This window comes from Rhinolophus ferrumequinum, chromosome 5, assembly GCF_004115265.2.
Source record: "Rhinolophus ferrumequinum isolate MPI-CBG mRhiFer1 chromosome 5, mRhiFer1_v1.p, whole genome shotgun sequence".
Lineage (NCBI taxonomy): Eukaryota > Metazoa > Chordata > Mammalia > Chiroptera > Rhinolophidae > Rhinolophus > Rhinolophus ferrumequinum.
Genome location: NC_046288.1, coordinates 44,843,568 through 44,871,443, shown reverse-complemented (window position 1 = coordinate 44,871,443; position 27,876 = coordinate 44,843,568). Strand labels below are relative to the sequence as shown.

General features: G+C 33.9%; 1 protein-coding gene across 2 annotated transcripts in view; it reads right to left on the bottom strand.

Annotated features, from left to right (window-relative positions):
- Window positions 1–179: 179 nt before the first annotated feature.
- Window positions 180–27,876, bottom strand: part of CCSER1 (coiled-coil serine rich protein 1) — a 1,122,560-nt gene continuing 1,094,863 nt past the window's right edge. For both annotated transcript variants that reach the window (XM_033105324.1, XM_033105323.1), the window contains one exon: window positions 180–1,370. In XM_033105324.1, the coding sequence (XP_032961215.1) occupies window positions 885–1,370 (486 nt within the window). In that variant the 3' untranslated portion in view covers window positions 180–884. The remainder of the gene's footprint in view (window positions 1,371–27,876) is intronic.

Here is a 27,876-nt window from a genome sequence, read left to right as displayed (position 1 = left end):
AAAAAAATACAAGGAGAGTGAAGTAAAATAATATTCATATAATGTTCCATCCTTCAAATTTTTAAAAATATGCTGATATTGCCATGACTCAAAGAGCAAGAATGTTATCTCTATGTATCATTTGACAAAATTCAGCCAACTTTACCACTTCACTGTGTTATGTCATTGTCCTTCAATATCAACAGCAAAAACTAAAAGCAAATTTTTTTGGAGATCAGAGCTGTCATTCTCTATTTGGCTAGCAATTACTCAGTCTGATATCCTTTGTGAACTAGTGTGAACTAACCATTTAGAGGATAAAAGAAATAGCCTTTCCCCCATTAATAGTATGGTGAGGTAAGTTTGAATGTATGTAGTAGAGAGACAAACGTATCTCTAGGTTACATGCAAGCAAATTTCATTCTTCAAATAAATACACCACCAAATATAAGACTTTAAATTCCCTCTTCTCTTTTTCTTCTATTAACTATGTAATTTAACATTCTTTACAATCCCTTTATCTACTTATTCCTCACATCTATTTTCACAGCAACATCATTAAGTGAACAGAGTGCTATTTGTTATTACTTTCTGAAACTCCAATGCATATCAGTGACTGATAAAGATAAAAAATAAATTATGGACTATATAAACTAGCAAGATGGTCCCATTTATTATACATACACATGTAACAAAATCTTCAAGGCTATTAAACCAAATTCAATGAACATGCTTGAAAGCCTCATTCTAAAAAAATAAAAAAGTAAAAAAAATAAAAAGTGCACAATTCTTTGTTTATAACTAAACATAAAACATAAGAAGTACATGACAATTTAAATATGAGCTATGCACGAGAAACACTAACCATCTTTATCCTACCCAGAGACAAGAAGAGGGTGATTTAGTTACCCATCCTGCTGGCCGAGAGTCTGCAGTTCAGTGGTGTGTAAATTGTGATGGAGAAAAACATTCTTTCTGCTGTACATGTGTAAAGAGATTGGCCCTCTTGGAGGCTGTCCGAACCTGCCCGTGAAGGTTGAATGCTGTCGGGACACAGCCGCTTGGTCTTTTGGTTTCTCTGAGAAAGTGGGGAGCCCTTCAGTTTTAGGTGTTGGCTTCAGAGAGTTCTGGCTGACAGTGGCCCGTAAGTTCTGGGTGACCTCTGAAGTGAGGGTTTCGTAAGTTCCTCTTGAGTGTTTGATAACTTCCACTAGTTCCTTGTCCTTCAAGAAATTACTTAAGCATAGACTTGATAGTTGACAGGTCTTGCTTTTGTAGGGGCTTGTCTGGTCAGCTGATGAGTATCTAAAACGGTCCTCGGTGGGAGTATGCATTGCTTTTCTGTCCCTTGTGCTGAGATTTTGGCTCGCAATTCGATTTCGATATGTAGCCTGTGGTAAGGACACAGCAAGAAAACGATGTCTTTAAAAATACATTCATAGCATACATAGAATACAGCGTTATATATTCACATTATCTGTGCAAACCCCTACATTTTCAACAAGCCTTAAATCAATGGAATTCCCCATGAGATTAAATTACTCAGGGCAACACTACTACCAATAGTGATTAAATAGTGAAGTTACTCTAAAGGGCAGTGTTTTACAGACTTCATTTTCAGAGGAGTTTTAGGTTTACAACAAAATTGAGAGAGAGGTAAAAATTTTCCATGTACCCCCTGACCCCACATATTCATAACCTCCCCCCCAATCAACATCACTCACTACAGAGGTACACTTTTTGCCAAGGATGAACCTACATTGACACCTCATAACCACCCAAACCCATAATTTGCATTACAGTTCACTGTTGGAACTGTATATTCTATGGATTTGGACAAAATGACAATGGCATTTGTTCATTATAATAATATCATATTTTCTTTGCCCTAAAGTCCCCTGTGCCCTGCCTATTCATCTCTCCCCTCCTCCTACACCTGGCAACCACTGATCTTTTTACTGTCTCCCTAATTTTATCTTTTCCAGAATGTTGTATAGTTGGAATTATACAGTACATAGCCTTTTCAGATCGGCTGCTTTTACTTGGTAATATGCATTTAAGGTTTCTCCATGTCTTTTTATGGCTTGATAGCCTATTTGTTTCTATCACTGAACTAAAATACTCATACATTTTGAAATTTGTTTAACTTCCTAAATTTGTGTTCTGTAGTTTTATCTGAGAATACAGATTATTTTAATAAGTAATGAACATGTATACCATAAGTTATTAAATTTTTGTTGGATTTAATATGCTATATATACTTAAGTACGTGCTCAGAGAATTTTAGAATTATCAATATCATTAATTGTATCAGTAAAATAGTAACCTAGAAATTTAAGGAACTAAAAACAAAGTCACTACAATAACCTAAAGGGAACAATAGAGCACTTAGAAGAACTTGCAGCATGTGTTTCATTTAGAGTTTTGGATGCACTTTATATTAATCCAAATAAGTTCCACAACAATATGTCATTTCTTTCTCACAAGAAGTTTATACTCTAATGATAGAAACAAGACATAGCCCATTGAATCATGCTTTGCCTGTGTGTGGGGGGGTGGTATCAAGATTACAAGCTGGCACCAGAATTCCTCTTGAAGAGAGAACTGTCTTGGTTTAGAAAAACACATTGAGCTAGAAACTGACTAGCTGGCTTATTGCTCTGATGGCAGAAGTGGAGGATTTATTGCTAACACAAAGAAGGAGGAGAAAACGGAAGAGAAAGAATAGAGTAGAGCAGATGGTAGTAGGTTAGTACAAAACATGCTGAAGGAGCCAGTGAAAATTTCTGCGTACTTGACGTATAAACAGTATAGTTTCAAATGCCCATCTTTTCATTGTTCCCTGGAAAGTCATTTCTCCAAACCTGATCTCTATTTTGAGCCCCAATTTGCTTATCCAGAAGTCATCACTTTGATTAATTAATATCACTAATGTGACATAAAACAAAACCAAACGAACCAACTTGATTTTGACTCTGAAACCTATTCTTCCCCAGACAGTGCTGCCATTTATTGAGAAGGAAGCTATGAGGCCAACACCTGGAAGTTATCTTTCTTTCCCTCTTCTCCTCATACCTCTTTAAATGAAGTCCTTGTCGATATACCGCAAAAAAAAAGGAACCTCTAGTGATCCATCCACTCTCTTATATGCGCTCAATCCTCCTGACCCAACTCTCAGGCACATATTAAGCATTTAATAAGTAGTTTCCAAATAATGTTTATCTGCTAGAGATAACAATATATACTATTTATTGAGTGTATATTATATATTAAGCATTCTTTTAATGCCTTAACATATTTAATCCTCACTAGAATCTTTTGAAGCAGCTTCTATTATCCTTATTATACAGACTGGCAAACTGAAGCCCAGTGAGCCTGCATCCTACAGCCAGTGTGGGCAGACAATCTGCATGATTAACCACCAGTACATTCTACCTCCCAGTATGCCCATGGGAATAGTTCTGAAATATGTCACATTTGTCTAAAATAAGTTACATGCAGCACGACATTGTAATTTAAATTGATGCTTCAAGATTGTCATTACTGAAAGGAATCTCCCTGATTGTCTGCAAAACTAAGGTCTATTGGGGGTGTCATTAGGGTGTCCATATACTCAGTCATTTCAGATTGAGGTGTTTTACTTATGCCGTTTTTTTAATTGTCTTGATTTTTAAATGGTCATTCTAGTTTTTACTATGTTCTTACTGATAGCACTCTCTCTTACTTCTAATATGCCATTTTAAGTCTCCCATAGATTTGGAGTAGCGGTAGTCAGGCTGGTGAGCTGGTGTATAAAGAAAGCATTTCATGATTTACAGGCGATGTTTCAGGGATTTTTCCTGGGAGTAAAAGGAATAAACTAATTTGGATTCAATTTTCATTGTTCAGGGACTTTTCTAGCTTACTTCTTCTTGATTCTTTTTTAATACTCTCGATATTTGGACCTCCTTAGAAATGTGAGCTTCTAGTTTCTTTTCATCTTTGTGCCTTCTGTAAGATGCTTACCTAACTATTGAATGAGTTACTGACAGACTCCAAATCAACACTGTGCTTAATATCTGCATCCAAATGGTAGACACATCATGGGTGTAATTTGTGAAATATTCTTAGAAAATAAATGTTTCAGGACAAAAGAGACATGAGTAAATTTGTCATGATTATTACCAGTGGAATGTTTATTTTTCATTTCTATTTCTATAGATGTTGCCTAGGAAAGTAGAGGAGTCTGGTGGTGATTCATTTCCATTAGGTTACATTTGAGGAAATATCCATTATATTCTGCATATGATTATTTTAACCCTCCTGGGATATTATATTAAATACAGTTTTAAAAAAAGTATATTAAAGCAATCAACTGAATCCACAGGCATCCTCAGTGTTCTTTCTCTGGTATAGTATCATGATACCTGCAAGGTACATGTGGATTCACCATAAAAATAAACAAAATCAAGGATCTCACTCTCAATTTTTAAAGACAAATGTATGAATTACCCGTTTCTATTTATTTGGCATAGATTGCTTTTGACGTCTTAGACGTTTTCTCTTTTTTTGTTCTCTGTGATGTTCACCATTAAGTCCAGAGCTCATGGATCGTGTGCATGGGAGATTGCATAGCATAGGGGTTAATGGCATGGGTTTGAGGTCAGACATATATGAATTGATTTGATAAATATTTATTGACCACTATTGAGGGCAAGACACTGCATTATATGATGGAAAACAATGCTGTTCATAAAAGAACTGGCTGTTTCCATCAGGTAGCTTAAAGTTTTCTATCCGGTTGCTACAAGAATCAACCAGAATCAAACACTTTCTAGCTAGGTGACCATGGCAAGTTACTTACTCTTCCTAAGTCACCAATTCCCTCATCTATGTATATAAAATGCCTAAAATTATGTCTGGAACACAGTTACCTTGATGACAGCAACAATAAAAATTATTACAGTAATAAAACAAAGTGACCAATAGACCTAGAAATTACTTTGGTATGAACATTTCATTCTTTAGAAGCTAAACCACTTTGAATACTTCTATCTAGACTGAAAAAAAAGCAAAGTAATTTATTCTAGAATATTCAAGTAATGTTACATTTTTTTATTGTACTTTGATAGCTCTAAGTGCATTTCATTAATATGTAGAACATGAATTGAAAGGGGAGTTATGGTACAGCAGCAGTTCTTAATCCCCTTTTTCCCCATGTGTCATCAGGACATAGCCAAAACCTGGGATATGAAGATACTCCAATTAAACTATCTTTAACTAAACTCCTATCCTCTATTTACATAAATTTTGCATTCATAAATGCAAATGGAGGGAATCAGAATCTTCTCTAATTTATAAAAAGAATAATTTCTGGTTCTTTAGCAATAGTTGCAATGTATTACTTAAAATATAGACTCAACAAATGACTGTGACCCATTTGACACTGGCCTAGTAACCTGAAGATTAATTGAGCAGGTCACTTCATTAGTGCAGAAAATGAATAACGAAGCATGAGTTGAGGCAGTACAATAAATGAATGACAGAACAAACTATATAATACATATATTAATTTATTATTACAAATACATCGATACATACCTAATGGCAGAATAATAAAAATTTTCAACACTGTAATGTCAAATCCATCTCTATGTACTATGATATACACTAAATATATGAAAAGTGCTCTAAATAAAGGTATGTACAAATACTGTTACTCACTGAGTAAGATGTAAAAATGTATACATAAATCTTAAATGTAAGTATGTCCACATTCTTTGTTTACTGAGGTATATAACAAATGTTTCAGGTGCACAATATGCACGATATTATAAATAGACATCTGTATACACACAAAAATGATCACCAAAAGTCTAGTTACTATTTATGACCATACAATTGAAACCCTATACTCATTTTACTCACTCCCTAACCCCTTTTTCCCCTGGTAAGCACCAATCTGTTCTCTGTAAATATCAGCTATTTTTGTTTTGTTTTGTTCATTCATTTGTTCTGTTTTTTTTGTTTGTTTATTTGTTTGTTTTTTTTTTTTAGAATTAACACATGATGAAATCATCTGTTATTTGTCTTTCTCCATCTGACTTATGTTACTTAGCCTAATGCCCTCAAAGTCCATCCATGTTGTTGCAAATGGCAGGATTTCATTTGTTTTCATAGCTGAGTAATATTCCATTGTGTGTTTGTGTGTTTGTGTGTGTGTGTGTGTGTGTGCACGTGTGTGTGTGTGTGCCATATCTTCTTTATTCATTCATCCATTGATGTACACTTAGGTTGTTTCCATATCTTGGTTATTGTAAATAATGCTTCTATGAACATAGGAGTGCATATATCTTTTCAAATTAGTATCCTCATATTCCTTGGATAAATAAACAGAAGTGGAATAGCTGGGTTATATGAAAACACTATTCTTAATTTTTTTCAGGAATCTCAAAACTATTTACATAGTGGCTGTACCAATTTACATTTCCAGCAATAGTGTACAGTGTTTCCTTTTTCTCTACATCCTCTCGAACATTTGTTATTTCTTGTCATTTTGATAATAGCCTTTCTAACAGGTGTGAGGTGATACCTTGTAGTGGTTTTGATTTACATTTCCTTAGTAACCAGTGATGTTGAACACCTTTTCGTGTGCCTATTTGCCATTTGTATATCTTCTTTGGAAAAATGTCTATTCAAATATGCTGCTCAGTTTTTAATCAGGTTTTTTTTTTGGTTGTTGGGTTGATGAGTTCTTTGTATAATTTGGCTATTAACCCCTTATCACATATGTGATTTGAAAATATCTTCTGCCATTCAATAGGTTGCCTTTCCTTTTTAATGATGCTTTCCTTTGTTGTGCAGCAGTTTTTTAGTTTGATGTAGTCCCGTTTGTTTATGTTTGCTTTTATTTCTATTGCCTTTGGAATCAGATCCACAAAAACATTGCTAAGATACATGTCAAGGATATTAATGCTTATGTTTTCTTCTAGGAATTTTATGGTTTCAAGTCTTACCATGTAAGTCTTTTGTTCACACTGAGTTAATTTTTGTGTGTGGTATAAAATAGTGCCCTACTTTCATTCTTTTGCATGTGACGGTTCAGTTTCCCAACACCATTTATTGGAGAGACTATCTGTTCTCCATTGTATGTTCTTGGCTGCTTTACCATAAATCAATAGCCCATTATATTTTTGGGTTTATTTCTGGGCTCTCAATTCTGTTCCAATGATCTGTATGTCTGTTTGATGCCAATATCATACTGTTTTAATTACTATAGCTTTGTTGTATAGTTTGAAATCAGGGCGCATGATTACCTCCGGCTTTGTTCGTTCTTCTTTCTCTAGATTGTTTTGGCTATTTGGGATCTTTTGCAGTTCCATACAAATTTTAGAAATATTTGTCTATTTCTTTGAAAAACGCCATGAGAATTTTGATAGGATTACACTGAATCTATAATCCTACAGATTCAGGTATAGGATTCCTTTAGGTAGTATGTACATTTTAATAATATTAATTCTTCCAATCCATGAGGATGGGATATCTTTCCATTTATTTACTATTATTGTCTTTCTTTCAGCTAGCCCTGAAGATCATCATAAGGGTCTCTTTAATATACTATCTCTAAAGATCTTTGTAAATTCTCTTAAAGAAAAGTTAAATTAGCACTGTGACAAATTTTAAAGAATTAAATGGAAGGGTTCTGTGCATAGCCCCCATTCTCATTGAGGTATACACCTTAAAAGAACTTCTCTTGTCCTACTTTTAGAGGATGGGTTTTATATGTTCCAAACAAATGCTGTACTATCTATGGAATCTGCTATTGGAGGACATATAAAAATCTTTTCTTGTAAAACTCCATCGCAGTAGTTTCCAATCTAGTTTTAAGGCAGTCTATAGTTTACTTAACCATGAGCCAATCAGAGAATTTAGATTTGTATAAAGTAATTTAAAATCATGCAAAAGAAAAGACAATAGTAGTATTTATACTTTTGAGAGAGCTTTTTGCCTTTCTAAAATTTCAAGCAAGGCTTGAATCTTAAACAAAACGAAACAAAATTGATGTATAACAACAACAAAATGCAATAAGGTGGTGATGAATGCTTTTAAGACCTAGTTGTCTATCTGATACCTAATGGTGAAAGATCTAGGTTGAGAAAGGATTCTTAAATATGCTAAACTCAAAAAAGCATATGATGTGTAATTTTAGAATTTTAGAAAAATGATTAGAAGGCAGACAAGTCACTTTATGTCTGATTTTATTTATAATAGCTAAGATTTAGTGAATATTTATAATGTGTCAAGATATGTGCAATATTTTATGTATTATTACTTTCAATCCTCATTAGAGGATTTCAGTATATCCATTTCAATGACAAGGAAAATGGAACCCTTACATTTAAGTACTTACCAGGATTCAAGGGTTAGCGGAAAGCAGGATGTGAATTGAAGCTCAAACGTTTGGATTTCAGAACTTAAGCTCTAAGCCAGGATTTTTTCAGCAGTATTTAAATTTGGGGTTATGTAATTTACTTTTTTAGGGGGCTGCCATGTGCATTGCAAGATGCTTAGCAGCATCTTTGCCTCTACCTGAAAATTCCAGTAACACCTAAACCCAGTTACAAAAACCAAAATTGTCTCCAGACATTTCCAATGTCCCCTGGAGGGCAAAGTTGTCCCCAGTTCAGCATCACGGGCCTAAACTATAATGCTGCCCTAAATCAGACAGTTAAAAGGGATTAATTCTGTACTTTATTTTAAAGAAAGGCCATGTACACAAACTGCTGTCCTTTAAAAAATCATTTATAGCCATTAGGAGAGCAAAATTAAGCTTTTTATGATTTTTATTTTATTTTCGAACCACATATAATGCTTACTATAGGCCAGACACTCTTCTGAGACCTTACAATGATTACCTTTAAAGGATTAGCTCATTTGCTAAACCAATGCAATGTACTAACAAACATTGGAAGCATGTATACACATAAATCTTGCTCAACAACAGCAATAAAAAACATACAGTACGGTGCATAAAAATGAAGGGTTTCTTCATTCAGACTAACCAAGGAAGCATTAGGGTTCCAATATGTTTAATCAGGCAGCACTTGACTCAGCGCTCTAACAAAGGTCTTAAAAAATAAATTTCCCAGCACATCTATGAAACGAAGGAATATCAATGGAGTGTCAAGATCTACTTAAAAAACAAATGCCCCTTTTGATTTTTTGCTACCTAATATTAATATATTGTTGTGAAGTAAATTGGTAGACCTGAAATGTGCCTCTTTCTCAATGGCAGCCATTGAAGTGTCAGTATAAGCTCAAACCACATTTATTAAAAATTACAAACTGTCCTTTTTCTGTCATCACTGAAAAATAGGGTTTGTAAAGCAGTTATAAATACCAGGACATTCTGTGGATTTTGGCATGTTGCTGCATCTGTTTGTATCCTAAGAAGTTGAATCTGTTTTCAGTGATAAAGAATTTTGTTAAAGGTCTAAGAAACACTACCGCAGAGAGATTGTATACAGAAGTAGTTACTGCTTTGCAAGCAGGAAGCCTTGTAATAAGTTCAGGTAATAACCAAAAAGAAACATTCAAAGATTCTGTCAGACAGGGCCTATTTTTTTTCAGATTGCACAAATTACCAAGAGGAAATTGTCTGGAGTTAAATTATTTCTTCTAGCTCAACCTCACTTCTAAATTCTTTAGGGGATACTAAATCCTCCTGGTGGGCACTTAGGATTCAACCAGGGTTAGAGGACTTGCACAAGATAAGTAAGGTGAATGCTAATAAGTTCAGCTGACGGCAGAGTTCCAAAGGGAGAAAAGCCAAGGCATCTCCCTTCCCTCACAAGAAAAGTCAAATGTGCAACAGTTTTCTCATAAGCCACTAGGCATCTGATTGACTATTCTGATTATAACTAGAGTAAATAAACTCTGGACAGGACTAATCCTGAAGAACAATAATGAGTTATCTTTAAAAGTAATGTGTGTGTGTGTGTGTGTGTGTGTGTGTGTGTGTGTGTGTGTGTGTGTATTGTAACCCACTCTGTGTGAATAATTTTCCTTAGTTAAAAGGAGACTTAAGTGAAAATTTCAGACAATTACTGCTTATAATAGCAATGGGGGTATATAATTAAGAACTCATTTCAGAAGAAACCTAAGAAAGTATAATTCTGTACAACTGACATTCCAGAAAAGTGTGATTTCTAAATGAAAAGGATAAGTGAGGGCTTAAACTAAATTTATATGCCTAAGAGAAATGAGTAGGAGATAATTCTTACATGTTTGTATACGAAGGCACAGTAATGGATATTTGCAGTGGTTTACTACAGCAGCAACATGAAAAATGAGTCTCTCGGCTAAACACCCAGATTCCCAATACCTAACACATATTAGATGGAGCAAAGTTTCTTAAATGGAAGCAGTATTAAAAAAAAAAAATCACAAAAATTCTTATATTCACATAATGTCTTTTGTGTGAATAATTCAAAGTCTTTATATACAATTGCTGTGGCTTTATAAGATAGAAATATTTGTTATATCCAGTTCATGAAAAAAGTACATATAAAAATTGATAAAGAATCTAGCCTATTATTCATTCCTCTTGTTTTCTAGTACTTGTTAACATGATTAAACAATCTGAGTTCTAAATCCTGGCTAAATGATTCTACCTTATGAGCGATTTTACCCCATAAACTCTGCTGGGAGACTTCTAAAAGGGAGACATTATTTATTTAATCTACACAATAACCTGAGGAAAAAGTCAAATAAAAAATACAGTGGTTTTTTACACTGATCATTTGTTGTTTTATATCAGTATAATGTAAGGCAAGTCACTTTTAGAAATAAGTTTAACCACTGAATAAAGACAATACATAATTATATACCTGGTATAATTTGGAGGATACTATGAGTAACAAATATAGTTATAGAATCTCATCTGTCATATATGTTAAATGCTGTACATTATTTTCACATAAACTATCCTAATTTATCCTTGTTAAGATACATTAAGATTGGTTCCAAATGTCTCACTTCCATTTTATAAATGGAAAACTGAGGCTCTCATTAATAATTGGCTTATTCAAGATGGCTCAGGTAGTAATGCAGGGTCTTTGAATGCCAAAGCCTATTACTATGCTGTCATTTTATCTGTCAAAAGTTTAGATAAATACCCTTTCCCAATTGTTTTGTTGACACTAAACTCTCAATTTTGTGCCAATTCCTTTATGTGTATTACATATTAATGGGTCATTAATTCTGAATTAGCTTATTACACAAAATATACCCAGACTGCATGTCGTAATTGCTTCCAGATAATTTGAAGTATAACATTATAAGCTATTAGTCATTTAAACCTTGGTATGATTTAGTTTATCAGTTTACTTCTGAAGAAAAGGGTTTGAAAGGAACCATGGGAAGTAGAGGTCTCCAGAAGGTATAAGTAATATGCAAGTAGATAAGAATAATGTTGAAGAAAAGTGATGCAGTATGTAGACATATAGTATACTTCACTCCCCGCCCCCACCAGAATACCTGTCAAAGTAGTTAGCATGAGAGAACTACTGGCCCAAGGATACCAGATCACATGAGCATCTCCCTAGATTCACTGGTCCATTTTTCACAATATTATTTCATTATATGAATTTAAATAGTTTGGTTCAGTCATACCAAATTAAAAAATATACATTCTAATGTAGTCCAAATGTTATTTTTACGTTGCTAGGCATTTTGTATTAGCTTTGGCTATATTTTCCTTCAGTAACATGCACATTTTAAGGCAGACCAATTTCATTTAAAAAAATTCAGGTGACATGTACAGGACAATAATATGAAAAATAACAAAACTTACATGTTATGCTTGATGGTTTGGTGACATAATACTATTTAAAATTCCTTCAAAGAATTTACAACATCAAAAGAATATTACAAGCATGTGTATGGAAATACAAAGTATTCAGAATGGTTTGGGATTTGTGATGAAGTAATATTCATTTTTATCTTCCATCTGATTTTTCTGAAATGCTTTCATATAGTATAGATAAAGAATAAGACACAGCAGGGAATGAATTCTGGTATGAAAAGTTATGGCCAGGATATCATTATCTACAAGTTAGAACCAATTTTTAAAAGAAGCATGGAATTTCAAAAATATATTCTTTCATCGTGTAAAGAGTCAAGCCTTGCACATAAGAAGTTTACTTAATAATAGCAATTTTTCAAATAACCAACCATTTTTTTTTCCTACTTGAGATGAGTTTATGGGTGTTAGAAATACTTACTATAGAGTGTAAAAAAATTCTAAAGCTATATTTTTTCTTTTGAAAAGCTGCTTTATCAAAGCAAATCATTTTCTTTATAAATTCAGAGTAGTCTCAAATTCTGCACACAAAGAGAAAACAGATAGGGCACCAGCTTTACAGTTAGTCATCCTTAAATATTATAAAATTAATTTTTTAAATAGAAAAATCAATAATGCACAAAATATAATGACAGTAAGATGAAACATATAAATTGCTAAGATCTAAATAAATTGGTCAATTATTTTCAATTTATTTTCATTTTATTAATTTCAAATATAACCTCTAACCCATTAAAATATTAATATTTTCATTTTGATTTAATAATAAAGAATTCAAGATGAAGTAGAGACTGTAAAGTTAATGTGGTTTAACCTCCTTGATTTGAGAAAAAAATTATAGTTGAGTTCATAGGTGACTTACTTGCCTCAAATTATAAAGACATCAGTGGCAGTCAACAACCAGTTCCAGATTTCCCAAAGCATGTCTTAATACTTCCATACAGACCCATCACCTTTCATTTTAATACATAGATACAAGATATGTATTTGGCATAAGAAAAAAAAGGTCAAAAGGGCTTGTATTAGCATATTTAATTATACATTCCAGCCATTATGCTGTATTTCAGCAACATTCATGAACTGTGTTTATATAGATAGAGTTACATCTGTAAAGTTTATGTGATAAAAACAGTGGATAAATAGAAAAATTCTTGGAGTAGTACAAGAATGCATTTTGTGCTGCATTATGATAAATGAAAGAAGGGGTAAGCTTGTAATGGTAGAGGTTACATATGTATACACTGACCTTTGCAAGTTGTGTTCTGTTCCAATAGGTTGTAGTCAAAAGAGAAGACATGGAAATGCGATGTTGGCTTAGGGTAGATCTATTTGCATGCCTCAGACTGAAGTCAATTAGAGGCAGAAGGGATAACTTCCCTGGCTACAGAGATGATGTCTCCTGTATTCCAATAGAGTGTTTGTTGGAAGGTCCATATGTTAGAACTATAAGGCTGAGGTGAGTCCATATCCAGCCATAAGGAAGGTGGTTTTCACTCAAAATCAAGATTGACTGGCAGATACTATTGTTGGTAGCAAATGATTTCTCCAAGAAATCTATTCAATAGATTGTGTATATGTACTGTTCTGAATATTCTGAGCAATTCCCTACATTCACTGGGCATACTTCAGAAATGTTAAAATCTAAAACTTGTGCTAAAAAGAGTCAGTACATCTCCCATACCAGCTTTGTTAATCTTTTTCATTCTTTGGTTCTTTCTGTCTTCATTATTTATTTGTTCATTCATTCATCCATTCACTCTTATGGAGAACACACAATAGGAGATTCAAAGAAATCAAATATACAATCCTACGCTAGCCACTTCCTTTTGCATAAGAACTAAACTAGTAATTAAAATTAAAAAGTAAGATTAAATGAGTTACTAAAACAATAATATAAAAGTGTCACAAGAAGAGATTTAATGAAAAATAAGTGTTACAACAATATATTTCCTAAGAGTGAAACAGAACTTTCTAAGGAAATGCTGTCTTTGATTGTTTCAATTTCTCACTTCCCCCTTACTCACCAACTCACTCCTGCATGGCTTTTGCTCCTCTTGAAGACCTTTAATTTGTTAAGGCAAATGGACCTTGTCACTTCATGTATTTTTTACTTTAAGAAACTTTTTATGGCTTAAGCACTCCCATCTTGAATGAATTCCATCATCTTTTGTTATTTGTCCCTCAAGTCCCTGGTTGTTCTCCTGCTTCTCTGGTCACTACAACTCAATCCCCTTTGCTGATACTTGTCTATTTAAATGTTCACGTTTACTTAGCCTGGTCTAGATTCATTTCACTCTCCCTAAGAGATCTCATCCATTCCCATGACTTTACATACCATCTTTATGTGAACAACTCTTATACTTAAACCTAAAGTTCTTTTCAGAGTAATCATATGTCTAACTCCATAACTATATTACAGGTATCTCAGTCATATATATATATATGTGTGTATATATATATATATATACATATATATATATATATGTATATATATATATATATACACACACATATATATACACATATATATATATACACACATAATACATACATATATTATGTGTATGTAATATATATATACACATATTTCTCTCTTTTTTTTTTTGCTAACTGAACTCACTATAATTGCATCGTTCTGGTTTTCAATTATTCTTAACAATTTCTGTAATAATTGTTGAAGGAATGAATGAATGAATGAAGACTATATAGAAAATTTGGAATTTTCCTTGAGACTTTCCTCTTTCTCACTCCTAGCCATTTAATCCATCACTATTTGTTATTCTGCCATCATTCAGCTCACTTCTCTCTACCTCCATCCCTCTAGTTAAAGTCACCACTACATCCACCCAGAGTTACTGCATTTACTCTTTTGTACCTTCCCACACATACCAGAAAAAGAGTTATAGAAATCCTTTTAAAAATCCTTTTAAAATGCAAATTTATTCATGCCATTGACATCCTCTTTTCCTTTAATATCTTCCTACTGAATTTCAGGAAGATACAAATTCTTGTAATGGTCTATATGACCCTGAATTTTCTAGCTGTACCTACCTCTCTAATTTCTTCTCGGACAATTTTCCTCTCAATCATTGAGTTTCTAGCAACACTAATCATTTTAAACAGCTCTCTCCTTCCTCAGGGCCTTTAGCTCGTTCATGTTTTAGCTCCTGCCTGGAACGTCCTTCCCTTCATTTTTTTGTCTGACAGCTATAACTCAGTCCCCATAACATTCTTTTAAGCCTTTCTCACACCCCACAATTTAAATCAAGTTATAATATTGTAAAATGTCAACACAAACACACCCTATAATTTTTCTTTAAGCAGTTGTCCTAATGTATGCATACACACATACATTGTGCACTTATTTGTTTAATACCTATCACCGTTTAGACTGTAAGTTCTATGGGAGCAAGAATTGATCAAAGTATTCGTAGCTGTTTTCCTAGAACCTGGCCTATGTCTGACATAAATTAATTGTTGGACAAACATTTACTGAAGATAAATGGGAAAAGGAGGGGATTGGGTGAAATGGGAAAAAGAGAGAAAGATCAAATATGGAGATATGATCTTTATTAACTCCTCCAGAATGAATATAATTTGAATTACTGCAAAGTCAGAAATGCATCCCAGGTATTATAAATAAGTAGGTATATATTTGCGGGGCCTATTTTGGGAACTGGTAGTATTATGGTTTCTTGCTAAGGGGGAGCAGGATGTTCACAAGGAGATGGAGCAAGAGAATATTGTGCATGAAAGTTGTTTATGTTCTGTCTTTCCCTGCTAATTTAGAGTGTAGAATTTTAAATCGCATGAAGGTGTAGTGAATGTTTTTGAAGAGGTAAATGACATAATAAGCAGTATTTTAGGAAGGTTAATTAGGTGATTAAAAATTAATCAGTGTAATGTAAAACTGTGTAAAATAAGGCAACCCAGAATGCATATACTTGTTAGGGACCAAAGAAGGCATGTGTCGCAAAGTTGTATAAAGTGACCCATTATCAGAATTTCGAATGTTTCACATAATAGGCAAGAATAAAATTTTTTAATGCTCTGGAAAGAAAAGCAAAACCTGAAACAAAACTTGTAACAACCTTGATTAGTGTTTAGGCACAAAGTTAAAGTACAGACAAAACATGAAGGAAAAAATACATGGCCATCAAATAAATTTCAATTCTCTGTGCTAAGAAATAGTTGTACATGTTGAATTTACAAGCTATATGTTTCAGAACCAGGGGTAATATTTTATTTGCAGAATTTGTGTAAAAAAATAACTTTTACTGGTTTTCTCCAGTACTATGAACAACTGATGAAACATTGTAATGTAAATATTGGGTCTTCAATATTCCATAGGATATATTTATATAGGAAATTTTACTGACAGAAAAGTAGTGTACTGCACAACATTAGGGTGTTTTCGACTGGATCATGTTGCTGAAAGCCTTGTCAATACAAAATAAGCTCCCCAAAGTACTTTTACTACTTTAGTGAGGGCATTTTCCTGTACATATCTAAGTGGGTCTGAGATACCATGCCTCTTCATAGACATATTTAATACATTTAGACTCCAAAGATCCTTACATGTTTTCTCTTAAAATATATTTTTTTTCTCTGAAAGCTGGGAATAAACTGACTGGGCATAGAGATAAGTGGTAGGAAATTAGCCCCGCAACCGGAACTCCGTAGGTAAACGGGAGTCGTGGAAACTCTGATTCTGGCAGTTAGTATTTATTTATTGAATTTGTGTGTATTGAATGAAGAATGGATAAAGAGGTCACAAGATTTCTTATACCCACTGCTGTGCAATCATTTCATTTCAATACACAATAGCTCAGACAATTTTTAAAGAATGTGGCATTACTAACAATGCATGCTCTGAGCATGGTAAGTAAACAAAATTCTACAACATTCCAGTGTCCAGAATATTTCAAAACATCCTATTGTAGATTCTTCCTTCTTCCTTTCATCATATGACCCAGTCCCTGTCCTTTCCAAGTTCATACCTGAGAGGGGAAGAACTGCATAAAGTTGCAGCAGTCCTTATTACATCTCTTCTTCTATCGGTCTCACAAGAAATAATCGTGGTCTATCACAATAATAATCTTTTTAAACCATGTACAGTTCTTGTATAAAACCAGGCATAATATTTGTACTGCTTAGTATAACCCAAAAGAAGTAAAAAATAATGTGAAATAGCAAAACTCCCATATTTCAACAAGCTACTTACAACTGAATCATTGGAATTCTCTCTGTATTCAAGATGTTTTCTCTTTTCAAAAGCCAAAGGACTCTATGCAAAACCGTTTTGTGTGTCCTCACACAAAGTAGACTGACAGATGTCCCAAATAACAGCAGCCCAGAAAGTATACTACAGAATATACTAATAGATATGATGTGACTAAACAGTTAAGTTCTGCTCATCTTATCCAAGGAATGACTGCCAATAAAGAAAATGATTAGAGGTATTTTCCATGGAATCCATATTTTAGCTCAAGTGTATACCTGGTTTTAACTCAGATCACATCAGTAATTTGAATTACCTAGCCAAAAGTGGAAGGAAACACCCTTTGCAAAGAGGTAGCTCAGATATAACTTTTGCAGAACAACAGGGAAGTAAATACAGCTTATAGAAGCTGGCAAGAAGGGTTCTCATAATAGAAAAGTGCCATTTAAGGGGAGTGAAACCATTTCTAGATAATACATACTTAGAATCAGCATTTTTTGCACAGTATATTAGAAACAAAGAATCTCATCTAACAATTCAGCCAAGGTTTGAATGGCGAGAATGGTACACCAGAGACAGAGTGATCTCTCTCTTTTCCCTTTTAAAGAGTGATTCCTACACATACATACTCTTTCCTACATGCACTGATGTTTTCCAGAAATAAGAAAACTACTGATTACTGTCATGTAGTTTTCAAGTGAAACTAACATATCTACTCAAAACACAATAAAGTAGAGAGGAATCCGAAGTATTTTGACTTACTCCTAAATTAGATTATTGTTGATGGAAAAATATACTTTACTTCTTGAGATGCATGAACATAGAACTTTCATTTCTATCTATCTAAGAATCATACCAGGAAAGAAAAAATCATTCATGAACATGTTACAAGTCAAGTAAAAAAAAAAAAAAAAAAAAGATTTGATCAGTCAGTGGTTCTCAAATGGGACAATTTTACTTCTCAGGGGACACATTTTATGTTCATAATGAGGGCTGGGTGGCACTATTAGTGTGTAGAGAGTAGAGGTCAGTCTCTGACAACAAAAATTATCTAGCCCAAAATGTCAATAATACCACGGTTGACAAATCTTGCCATAAATTAAAACTGTTATTCCTTCCAATATGTTCTTGAATTTACTCAAAAACTCAAGAACGAAACATTTTCCTGACTCGGACAGTTCATACGTGTACAGATCTAATTTACCCACTCACGTGAAGTCATCTCTTTGGTATATTCCGTGTGCAACCATGTCAACTACTTATCTCCCAGCCCCTCCGTTTGGTGCCTACCAGCCTCCAGCATAGACACTGATCCAACACAGGATGTCATTTAGCTGCAGTAAGTAGTTGCTCTTCATTTCACTCTGTTCAGAATTCCTATTCCATTTCACTTCCTATTGATTTGGGGCTGTACCTGAAGCATCACTACTGTTTTTTCCCAACCATCTGAATCCGCTCTTATTGATCAGCTAATGCTGCCCTTCTGGCAAAATGTGCTACACCAAAGACACAGAGCAAGAAAAGAGTACATGACTCTGGGTGCTGAACACACAATGTGATATATATAGCTGATGTATTACAGAATTGTAGACCTGAAACCTATGTAATGTTACTAACCATTGCCCCCCTAATAAATTTTAATTAAAGAAAAAGGGAAAGTAGAACGCTACTATGGGAAAGAGCCAGCAACTCGTGGTTGCTTATCCCATGCCACCAGAGATAAAACCGACTGAGTAGGAACAAATTAGAAAAAAAATTGACTTCTCAATTTACTTTTGTTTCTTACTTATTAATTAACTTCATTATAGTTATGTGGCTAGATGTGTTTAAGGAACAACTCTCTGTTAGCTTTCACAATATTGGCCAGTAGGTCTGTTGGTGAAGTCCTTATATGTAGAGTTTCCCTTTGGCAAACAAATAATTTTAGGTGGTAAAGCATCCTAGTTAAGAATCAGTCCTCTGACAGTTCTTAGACTGTATCCTACATGAGTCACCTAAAGGCTGTATAATATTGGTAAATTCTTTAACATCTCTAAACTTTGTTTTTCTCATCTGTAAAGTGAAGATGTATGGTTGTCATGAAAGGATGATGATGTGATTGATGAAATATGTGAACAAACAAAAAATACAGTACCTGTAATTACAAGGACATGAAACTCAATTGTTTAGGAGACAATTTCTCAAACTGAGTAACAATATAGCCTATCAGAGGTGCAATCTTCCCAGTCCCTATGGCCCTTGAATGAGGTATTAGACTCTTGGCTTTGCCATTCTCACATGGATTTTCATATAATCCCTTTCTTCACTGTCTTGATGACTCAGGGTATGTTCCTGTCTATTCATCAAGTACAAATAATTGATGCAAGACACTTGAGATTATTCCTGGTTGTTTTTGTTTGTTTGTTTTGTTTTGTTTTGTTTTGTTTTACAATAACACTATCTGAATTACAGGTCAATTTTCCCAGCCACAACATCTCTCATCACACTCAGACTTCAGGCTTTACTTAGGCCCATTTAAACAAATATAAAGGGGTATAACAAAATACCCTTCCTTAGAGAAGATTAAAGAATCAAATGATACGTGTTTAGCACAATGCTTGGCACATAGTATAATATTAGGATGATCGTTATTGTATGTAAGACTGTCAGCATAGTAAATGGGAACATGAAGTCTACCACCAAAATAAGGATATCCGATATTTCATCCGAGTAAAAATTTCATAGATATATTAATCCTATTACTAATAAAGTCAAAAATGTGAAAGATTAAATATGAAGCATTATAAAGGAAATCATTGAATTTTTCTTCATCTTGCCTTGCAGTAACTTGCAGTAAATCACTGCTATCCTCAAGCTGATAACTGTCTTCCTGTAATAAGAAGCTTTTCCCATTATTCCCAATGTGCAAATATATCCAGCAAATTTGGCCAGTTATTACTTCTATCTCTCATCACTGTGTCAATATGAGCTTGGAACTCATCACATTACTTTGAAGCTAAGGTAAAGTGTCATTTCTCTATTAAAGTGAAAAATTTTAAGAACTTTGATTTTTTTTCTTTCCATTTACTATGGATGAAGATTCAAGTTATACTGTGATTTATAAAGGAAAAGTAAAAACAGCTTTTGAAATTCAGCAATTCATGAACATGATATTCACTTGTTGAACATGGTTAAGCCCATATGAGCTACATTCCTTCACTTTCTGCACTTGTGGTATTAGCCATTGAATAAAAGGTATTTCAGTTGTTCTATCATTTACTAAAACTGTTCGGGGTTTAGGAAAATGAAAATATTTCATTTTCCTAAAACTGTTCGGGGTTTAGGAAAATGAAAATATTTCATTTTCTCGGTGGATTTATTAGCCTCTGCACACAACATGGTTTACTAATCCCTTCTTTCCAGAAGCCACTCTCTAACACATTCTTTGAGAAACACTTTTCCAAGAAAATATATCCTCTTTCCCCATTCATAACGCTGCAGTTAAATTTTACCTTTTGTTTATGTTTTCTTCTTATAGTTACCATTTCATATCATGAGTTACTTGAGGGAAAGGATCATACTTCTTTTTGTATATGTATTCCAAACCACTAATAAAGAGTTATATATCCTCTATACATCCTACTCATAAGAAAAAATCAGAAAAGGACGATGAAATGAAGGAAGTATATATGAACGTGGGTAACTAGGCTGAAGGTATAGTAGATGAATAGATAAATAGATATACACACGCATACACATATATTGTCACAACTAGTGGGCATTTCTGTATATATACCTCATCAACATATCAAACACATAACAAAACAGACACATTTATTTTCACCTTATCTTCCGATTTCTAATAACCTACGTAAGTACTGCCAGATACCAAATAGTTTTGTTAACACAATGGGGGACAAAAGACATTCTGTAGAGAATATGAAGAAATAAGAAATATTCCCCCAAATTGTGGGAAATAATATTCTAGGATAATTAACCAAAATTTAACCATCAGGATGCAGTGTCTCTCATAAAACTAAAGCTGCATATAACTCAATTAATAAAAAATATGTTTAGTTTATGTGACAAGCGAGGAAGCAGGCTAGCCATCCATTTACTGATATAATTGATTTTCAAATTTCTGCGGGGTCTAAGAATCACTTAAGGTGCTAGTTAAAATGAGACAGTCTCACGTTCAGAAAATTTGAATCATTAAATCTGCTGTATTGAAACTTAGATTCTGCATTTTAACAGTTTCTAGCAGTCCGATAAATTTAATAAGTAAATACTTTCTAAGTATCTATTACATTTAATAAAACCATTTTGGGATTTGTTTTTTCAAAAATCATATTAAAAATAACAATGCATGTCAAGAACTGGGAAGGATTTAAGAGTTTACTCTGCTTACAGGCTGAGAAGTTGACCTACCATAGTTTCATGGATGCTGGCAGAGTCATTTGAATCAAGGGTCAGGACCCAAAAACTTTATTACTCATGGCACAGAAGGTGGCAAAGTTTTCTGTGCACAGTCATTCCCCTTGCTCCCTTTTCCCCTAGTCGGTTATGCAAAGCAGCCATGGTGGATGCTGTACAGAGTAGTTCTGCATCGTAGTTGACAAAGCTCACAAAGCTCAGTCGTGTACAGGGAGCTATTATCAAACCTGTCCTAATTGCAGTTTTTACTGTCAGTGGCATTTTAAACATTAATGCAGAATGTCCAATATAGCCTTTTTTACCAAAACCATCTGTAATTTCCAATACATAATTTCACCTTAGACAAATGAATGTATTTATCAAAAGGGCAAAATGAGTGTACATGGTGAGAGATAAAGTACTAATTATTGCCTAAGTCATTTAAAGTTTTATTTTTATAGCACAGTGATTAAGAGCAATATATTCCTAAAATGAAAGGCAGCAGAATCTGCCAGTTCAATTGTTTAGGGTCTCTTTTCAACATTTTGAATGAAATATAATATTCACATATTCCCAAGTGTCACTTAAAGAAATGTTAGATGAGAATATACTGAAGAGGTATGTTGCCGGACCCTTAGAAAGTTCTTAAACATGGCTAGATGTAGTATCTTATTTGATGGTTAATTCAATATTGATCAAATATAATTCTTTGGTATTAGTTTTATTCCTCCTGATGATAAAATATAATATGCTAGAATGAATTGTGACTTCTGAGGCATTTTTTTTTCTGTGCCTTGTTGAAAAAGTTATTGAATCCACAGGAAGATCTCTTCAAAAGGTAATTTTAGTGTGATTTAGACTTCTTGACAGTTTTTCTAGTACCTCAGAAAACAATGATCTTCCTTCTCCTTCTTTTTGTGGACTCTTTCAAATACTATGTATCTTCTTCTGTGCCCCACGAGGTCTCTCTTACAGCTTAGCATAAACATGGTAAAGCCTTGCCAGTGAGACACCCATAAGCCAACGGACCCTAGAGCTGGGTCATACACCTAAAGTGGCAAGCAGGTAGTCTTGGTAGATAATCATGATTTTTAAAAAGGTATGAAGGCCTAGAGTAAATATCAGATTTCCATAGATCATTTAAACACGATTTTCCAAGTCTCTTCAAGTGTGTTAAAGAAACTATCCAGTAAAATTATCTGGAAGATTGCAATTCAAGTAGCAAAATTATAACTTTTTTATTACACCTATTTATATTGCAGTGGACATTAACCTAAGCAATCCAGCAAGCTTATTTTTGATTCCTCATTTCTGTTCTACACCTTGCTCTGCGCCTGAACTGCGTCATGTAGATGGCCTCATTACTATGCTGATAACACTATTTCATTTCCTGAAAATTCATATTGTCAAATTTTCCCTTTTGAAATATTCAAATAAAAATGGTTACAACGCAATTTCTAATGACAGGTATTTGCCATTTAAAAGTCATTTTATTATTAGCTAGTGCTGTAAGCACATCTGCATTGGACATCCTACCATGAAAATGGCTTCAATCAGTAATGCACGCTCTCACCCAATTTCTTTGTGACCCTCAGCACGTAGGCCTGGAATTGGCCTAGAAGTCATAGCTTTGGAATAGGAGTGCTTAGCTATAATTCACTCAGGAGCAAAACGTGAGTGTCCTACTCCTGCATTTCTGCCTTTATCAACTGGATAGAAACATCATCTTCCCCGTAGCAAAAGTCACACAACTAACTGAGAGTCATCATTAATGTCTCATCCTTATCCCACATCTATTCAATTATACAAGCACTCAAACACTTTCCATCTCCTCGGCCTCTTCCACTCCTCAGCCCACGATCGCTGATAACTATAAATGGATACTAACTAATCTTTCTGCCTCATCCTTGCCCCCTTGATCTACTCCATTATTTATCCACAGTGCAGCCTAAGTGTTTTTTGGGAACATAATTATAATTGTGTCATTCCCTTGGTAGCTCCAATGTCTCCCTTAATCTCAGATTAAATTTCAAACTTCTTAAGTTGTTCTAATACCCTCCAACATCTCTCTGGCCTCCTCTGTCATTTCTTCTATTTTTGTATTCTACAGTCCACTCATGCTGAGATCCTTTACTTCCTAGCAATGTTCTCTGTTTCCTCTGCTAGAGACTTTCTTTAATTCCCTCCCCACTTGGCTAACTTCCACTTACCCTTTAGGTTTCAGCATAAACATCAGTTCTTCCAAAAAGCCTTCCCTAACCCCACAGATCTAGGTAACGTGTCCCACCTCAGAGCTCTCGGGACAGCAATCTCACTATGTTGTAGTTTTCTGCCTACTCTTTATCCAACCAGATCCCAGAAACCAGGAGAAAAATAAACTGTGTTTATGTTATATCATTTATATTCTTACTGCCCAGCACATGTCTGATACAGAGTAGATATTCTACCAAAATTTAGTAAGTGCAGTATGTTAGTGCACTATGCCAGGAATATTATGGTCAAGGTATTATACAGAAATAGAAAAATTTAATGTATTGTAGTAAATGTATCTGTCCCTAAAGATTCTGATAATGAAGTTATATTTTTAAAAATTTGAATATGAGAAGAGTTGCCATAATATAAAGGCACTATGTTTATCCACTAAACTTGGCAAAATACACCAAGAATGAGGTCACTGCTGCAGGTCTCCATACACAGCGCTCCAATTGGCAGGCACTCAGGTTACTTTAACTGTTTTGCCCATTAGAGGTCCCAGACGCTAAGTATTTGGGAACTTACTCAAAAAGCCATGTTTTACTTACTTTATGATATTAGAATTATTTAAAATGGCAAAGGTACTCTAATGTCAGCTTTTTGAGACAAACTATTTAAAATGCAAATTAAGTCATGTTTGAGAAGTTACAGTATTCTACAACATTCTAAGGGCTGAAAGAATATAAAGATGATTAAGGCAAATTCCCTGTCTCCAAGCAGTCCACAGTTTATAAGTGAGGTAAGTAATTATATGCAAAATATAGTATAAGGAAAACTGACAGTATCTATAATAATACAAGGTATCATGAAAATATAGGGGCAGGCAGCATTGCTTTCAACAGGTCCAAAGAGTGCGATCTGAAACATATTATGGAAGGTATCTTATGGGAACTGAGTGGTGGCTAACGTGGGCGATTGGATAAGGGAATGAGCATTTATGTAAGAAGGTAGTAGCATTATTGTCAATGGCTTGGACAAAGATAAGGGAGTGCCAGGCCTGTTAAGGGAAAATCAAGTTTCCATACATGTGTAGTATATACTGAATTAGAAAGACAGGAGTGTGGTAAAGACGTGTGGTTGAAGAGACTGGAAAGTAGGACATGGATGTCATAGTCACAGGACTTTTGTGAATAAATATTAAGCATGCGCTTAAGATTTCTAACAGGTATAGTCATTCTTTAGGAATGAACAAAAGAGAAAAAGATAAACTCTAGGTTGACTATTTTGACGTTTTCGTTAATCTTCCTGAATTTCACAGAAAGTGTCAATCCCATATAATTTGATGCTACCCCTCCTGAAATAAAGAGGGAGATAAAAGTGATTTGAATACTACAATGAAAATATGCCACCACTGAAATGCTAATGTCGATGTAGCTTTTGCTGAAGTGACTTTTTGATTGTGGAATGTGTAGATTTCAGGCACAGAAGATTTCACTTTTAATTTGAGAAATATATTCAAGAGCATAACTGTTATAATATCTTTAATGAAAGATTATTGTTTATTTTTTCCTATTCTCCTTACATCATCTATACGTAGAAGAATCAGCAATTGTTCTTTAACTACATATATGAAGTGTGAAGAGAGAAGAAAATATCTGCAATTCTTCAACCCTTCCATTCTCTTGACTACTAATCAGTTCATGATCTCAAGGAAATTATGTAAAATATCTTCATCATGCTAAGACCATCTTTGGAGTCTGAGTAAGTTTATGGTAAAATAATATTCAATCCGTTTTCTTAGATTGGGTAGTTTCTGGTATTCTACTTATGCAAAGTGGCTGAAGCTAAAATAAAGGATACAGCATATAAACTGATTACATTGCAAAGTATAACTGAAAACATGTGCACTGCAATATTTGAATCAATGGCAGGCATATAATTGCCAGTTCTTTTTCCTTTAAAATAGGCATATGGATAACAGGAAATAAGTTTGAAATAATCTTTATGTGGAAGCAAAATTACTTCCTCTTCAGTATTCATGCCTTAGCAGAATACTTAACATATCTGTATTTGAATATAAATAATCTTTTGGAAATACAGTAACATTTGTGGATTGTATTAAACTCATAGCATGTTTCCAATCCTCAAACTGTATATATTATACAATAAAATATATTTAATTGAAAATATGCTCAAGATCAGCACTTTTTATTTCATAATAAGGTAGCATCACTTTCAAGTCTATAAAGGCTCGTGAACATTATCTATACACATTTAGTAGTATAGATAGCTACTAAATGTCATAGCCATCATGAAAGTCTTCCATTGTTAGTTCATTTCATGATTCATAGTGTTCTTCTGAAAACCTTAATATATAGAATTTTAATTATAGTTTACTTTAAAGGTTGGGTCCTAAACTTTATTTCAAAAGATAGTTTAGAATTTTATATTCTTATATATTGTGCATCTGTGTATGTGTGTGTGTGTGTAAATATATATAATGTGTGTTCTTACAATATGTTATATACACTACATGGGCAATTAATTTAAAAAACTAAGATATATAACCCTTTATTACTTTAAGTAAGATTTTATGGTTTATTGACCTGTAATACTAAGAAATATTGATAGATTTAGGGCTCCTACTAGGGGATAAGAAACATGTAATTTATGTATACTAGTTCAAATCAAATGCATTATTATTTATTGACAGGCAATTAAGCATAGTAGAAACAGTATACATTGGGTATTAAGCAGTCCTGAATTAAACATTTGGCTATAGAGTAGTTTCTAGTATATAACTTTGAACATGTTATGTAAAGTGTCCTAGATCCTATTTTCTTACCTATTAATTAAGGCTAATCCTTATCTCTCAAAGTGTTAAAGAGCTGAAATGACCTATATAAAGGGCACAAAACAGTAGCTATTATCAGCATGTTTACTACTGGTATTAGTTTTATACATAGGCAAAACTATGACCTTATTTGCGTTATCAAGAAATCTATGGGGGCAGCTGGATAGCTCAGTTAGTTAGAGCACAAGCTCTGAACAACAGATTTGCCGACACATTTACTTCCCACATGGGACAGTGAGCTGCGCCCTCCACAACTAGATTGAAGACAACGAGGTGCCACTGAGATGCCGAAGGGGTGGCCAGATAGCTCAGTTGGTTAAAGCACGAGCTCTCAACAACAAGGTTGCCAGTTCAATTCCTGCATGGGATGGTGAGCTGCACCACCTGCAACTAAAGATTGAAAATGGCAACTGGACTTGGAGTTGAGCTGCACCCTGTACAACTAGAGTGAAGGACAATGACTTGGAGCTGATGGGTCCTGGAGAAACACACTGTTCTCCACTATTCCCCAATTTTAAAAAAAATGTATGTATGTATGTATGTATGTATATATATATATATATATATATATATACATACATACATATATATATGAAAAGAAATCTATGTCCTGCTCAGGTGTTTGAAATGTAATTGAATAGCAGAGAGAGAGAGCTCCACAAATGAAAAATACCTACTTGCATCAATTATATAGATAGCTCTGAACCCTGGTCTCCCTAAGACCTCTAAATCAAATCTTTCTGTATGACTCTATCTATATGAAAGGCAGGGCAATTAACTCAGAGATCCAGTTACTATATTTGTGCTTCTAGGCAAATAGCTAATATCCTATCCAAGTTGTATAAATTTTGATGAAAGACTCACGCACCCTTAACATTAACTAGGTCTTTTCTAGTCCAGTTTAGGCATAGAATTCTAGAATTGAGGTCCTTCAGTAGAGCCTATCCTGCCTCCAGGTACTTAGAGTTTAAATTTGGCACTCTTTTACAGGACAACAGCTGCTCTCTTTGCAAGAGATGGAGCATGGAAAGAAGGTAAACCGTTATGCAATATAGGGCACAAAGAATAGCTTGAAGTAGAATACTCTGAAAAAAAATGATACTTAACACAGACTTGGGAAAAAAAAAAGTTACTAAGTTCTACTTTAAGAAATTTAAGGTCAACATTACAATAATCCAATTGTGAAGATGAAAAAGATTCCCAATTGTGAAAACCACTATACTTCAGAGTAAGTGTCTCAGAAAAATAATATCTTATTTTTTTATATCTTAAAAATTTCTAAAAGCAAGGGTTGAATCAAAATTTTGAACCTTAGTGGTAGAAAGAGGAATATAACTGATAAAATGTTGTTGAAGTAATATTAACCACTTTTTAGATGTTTTCAAACATCATCAA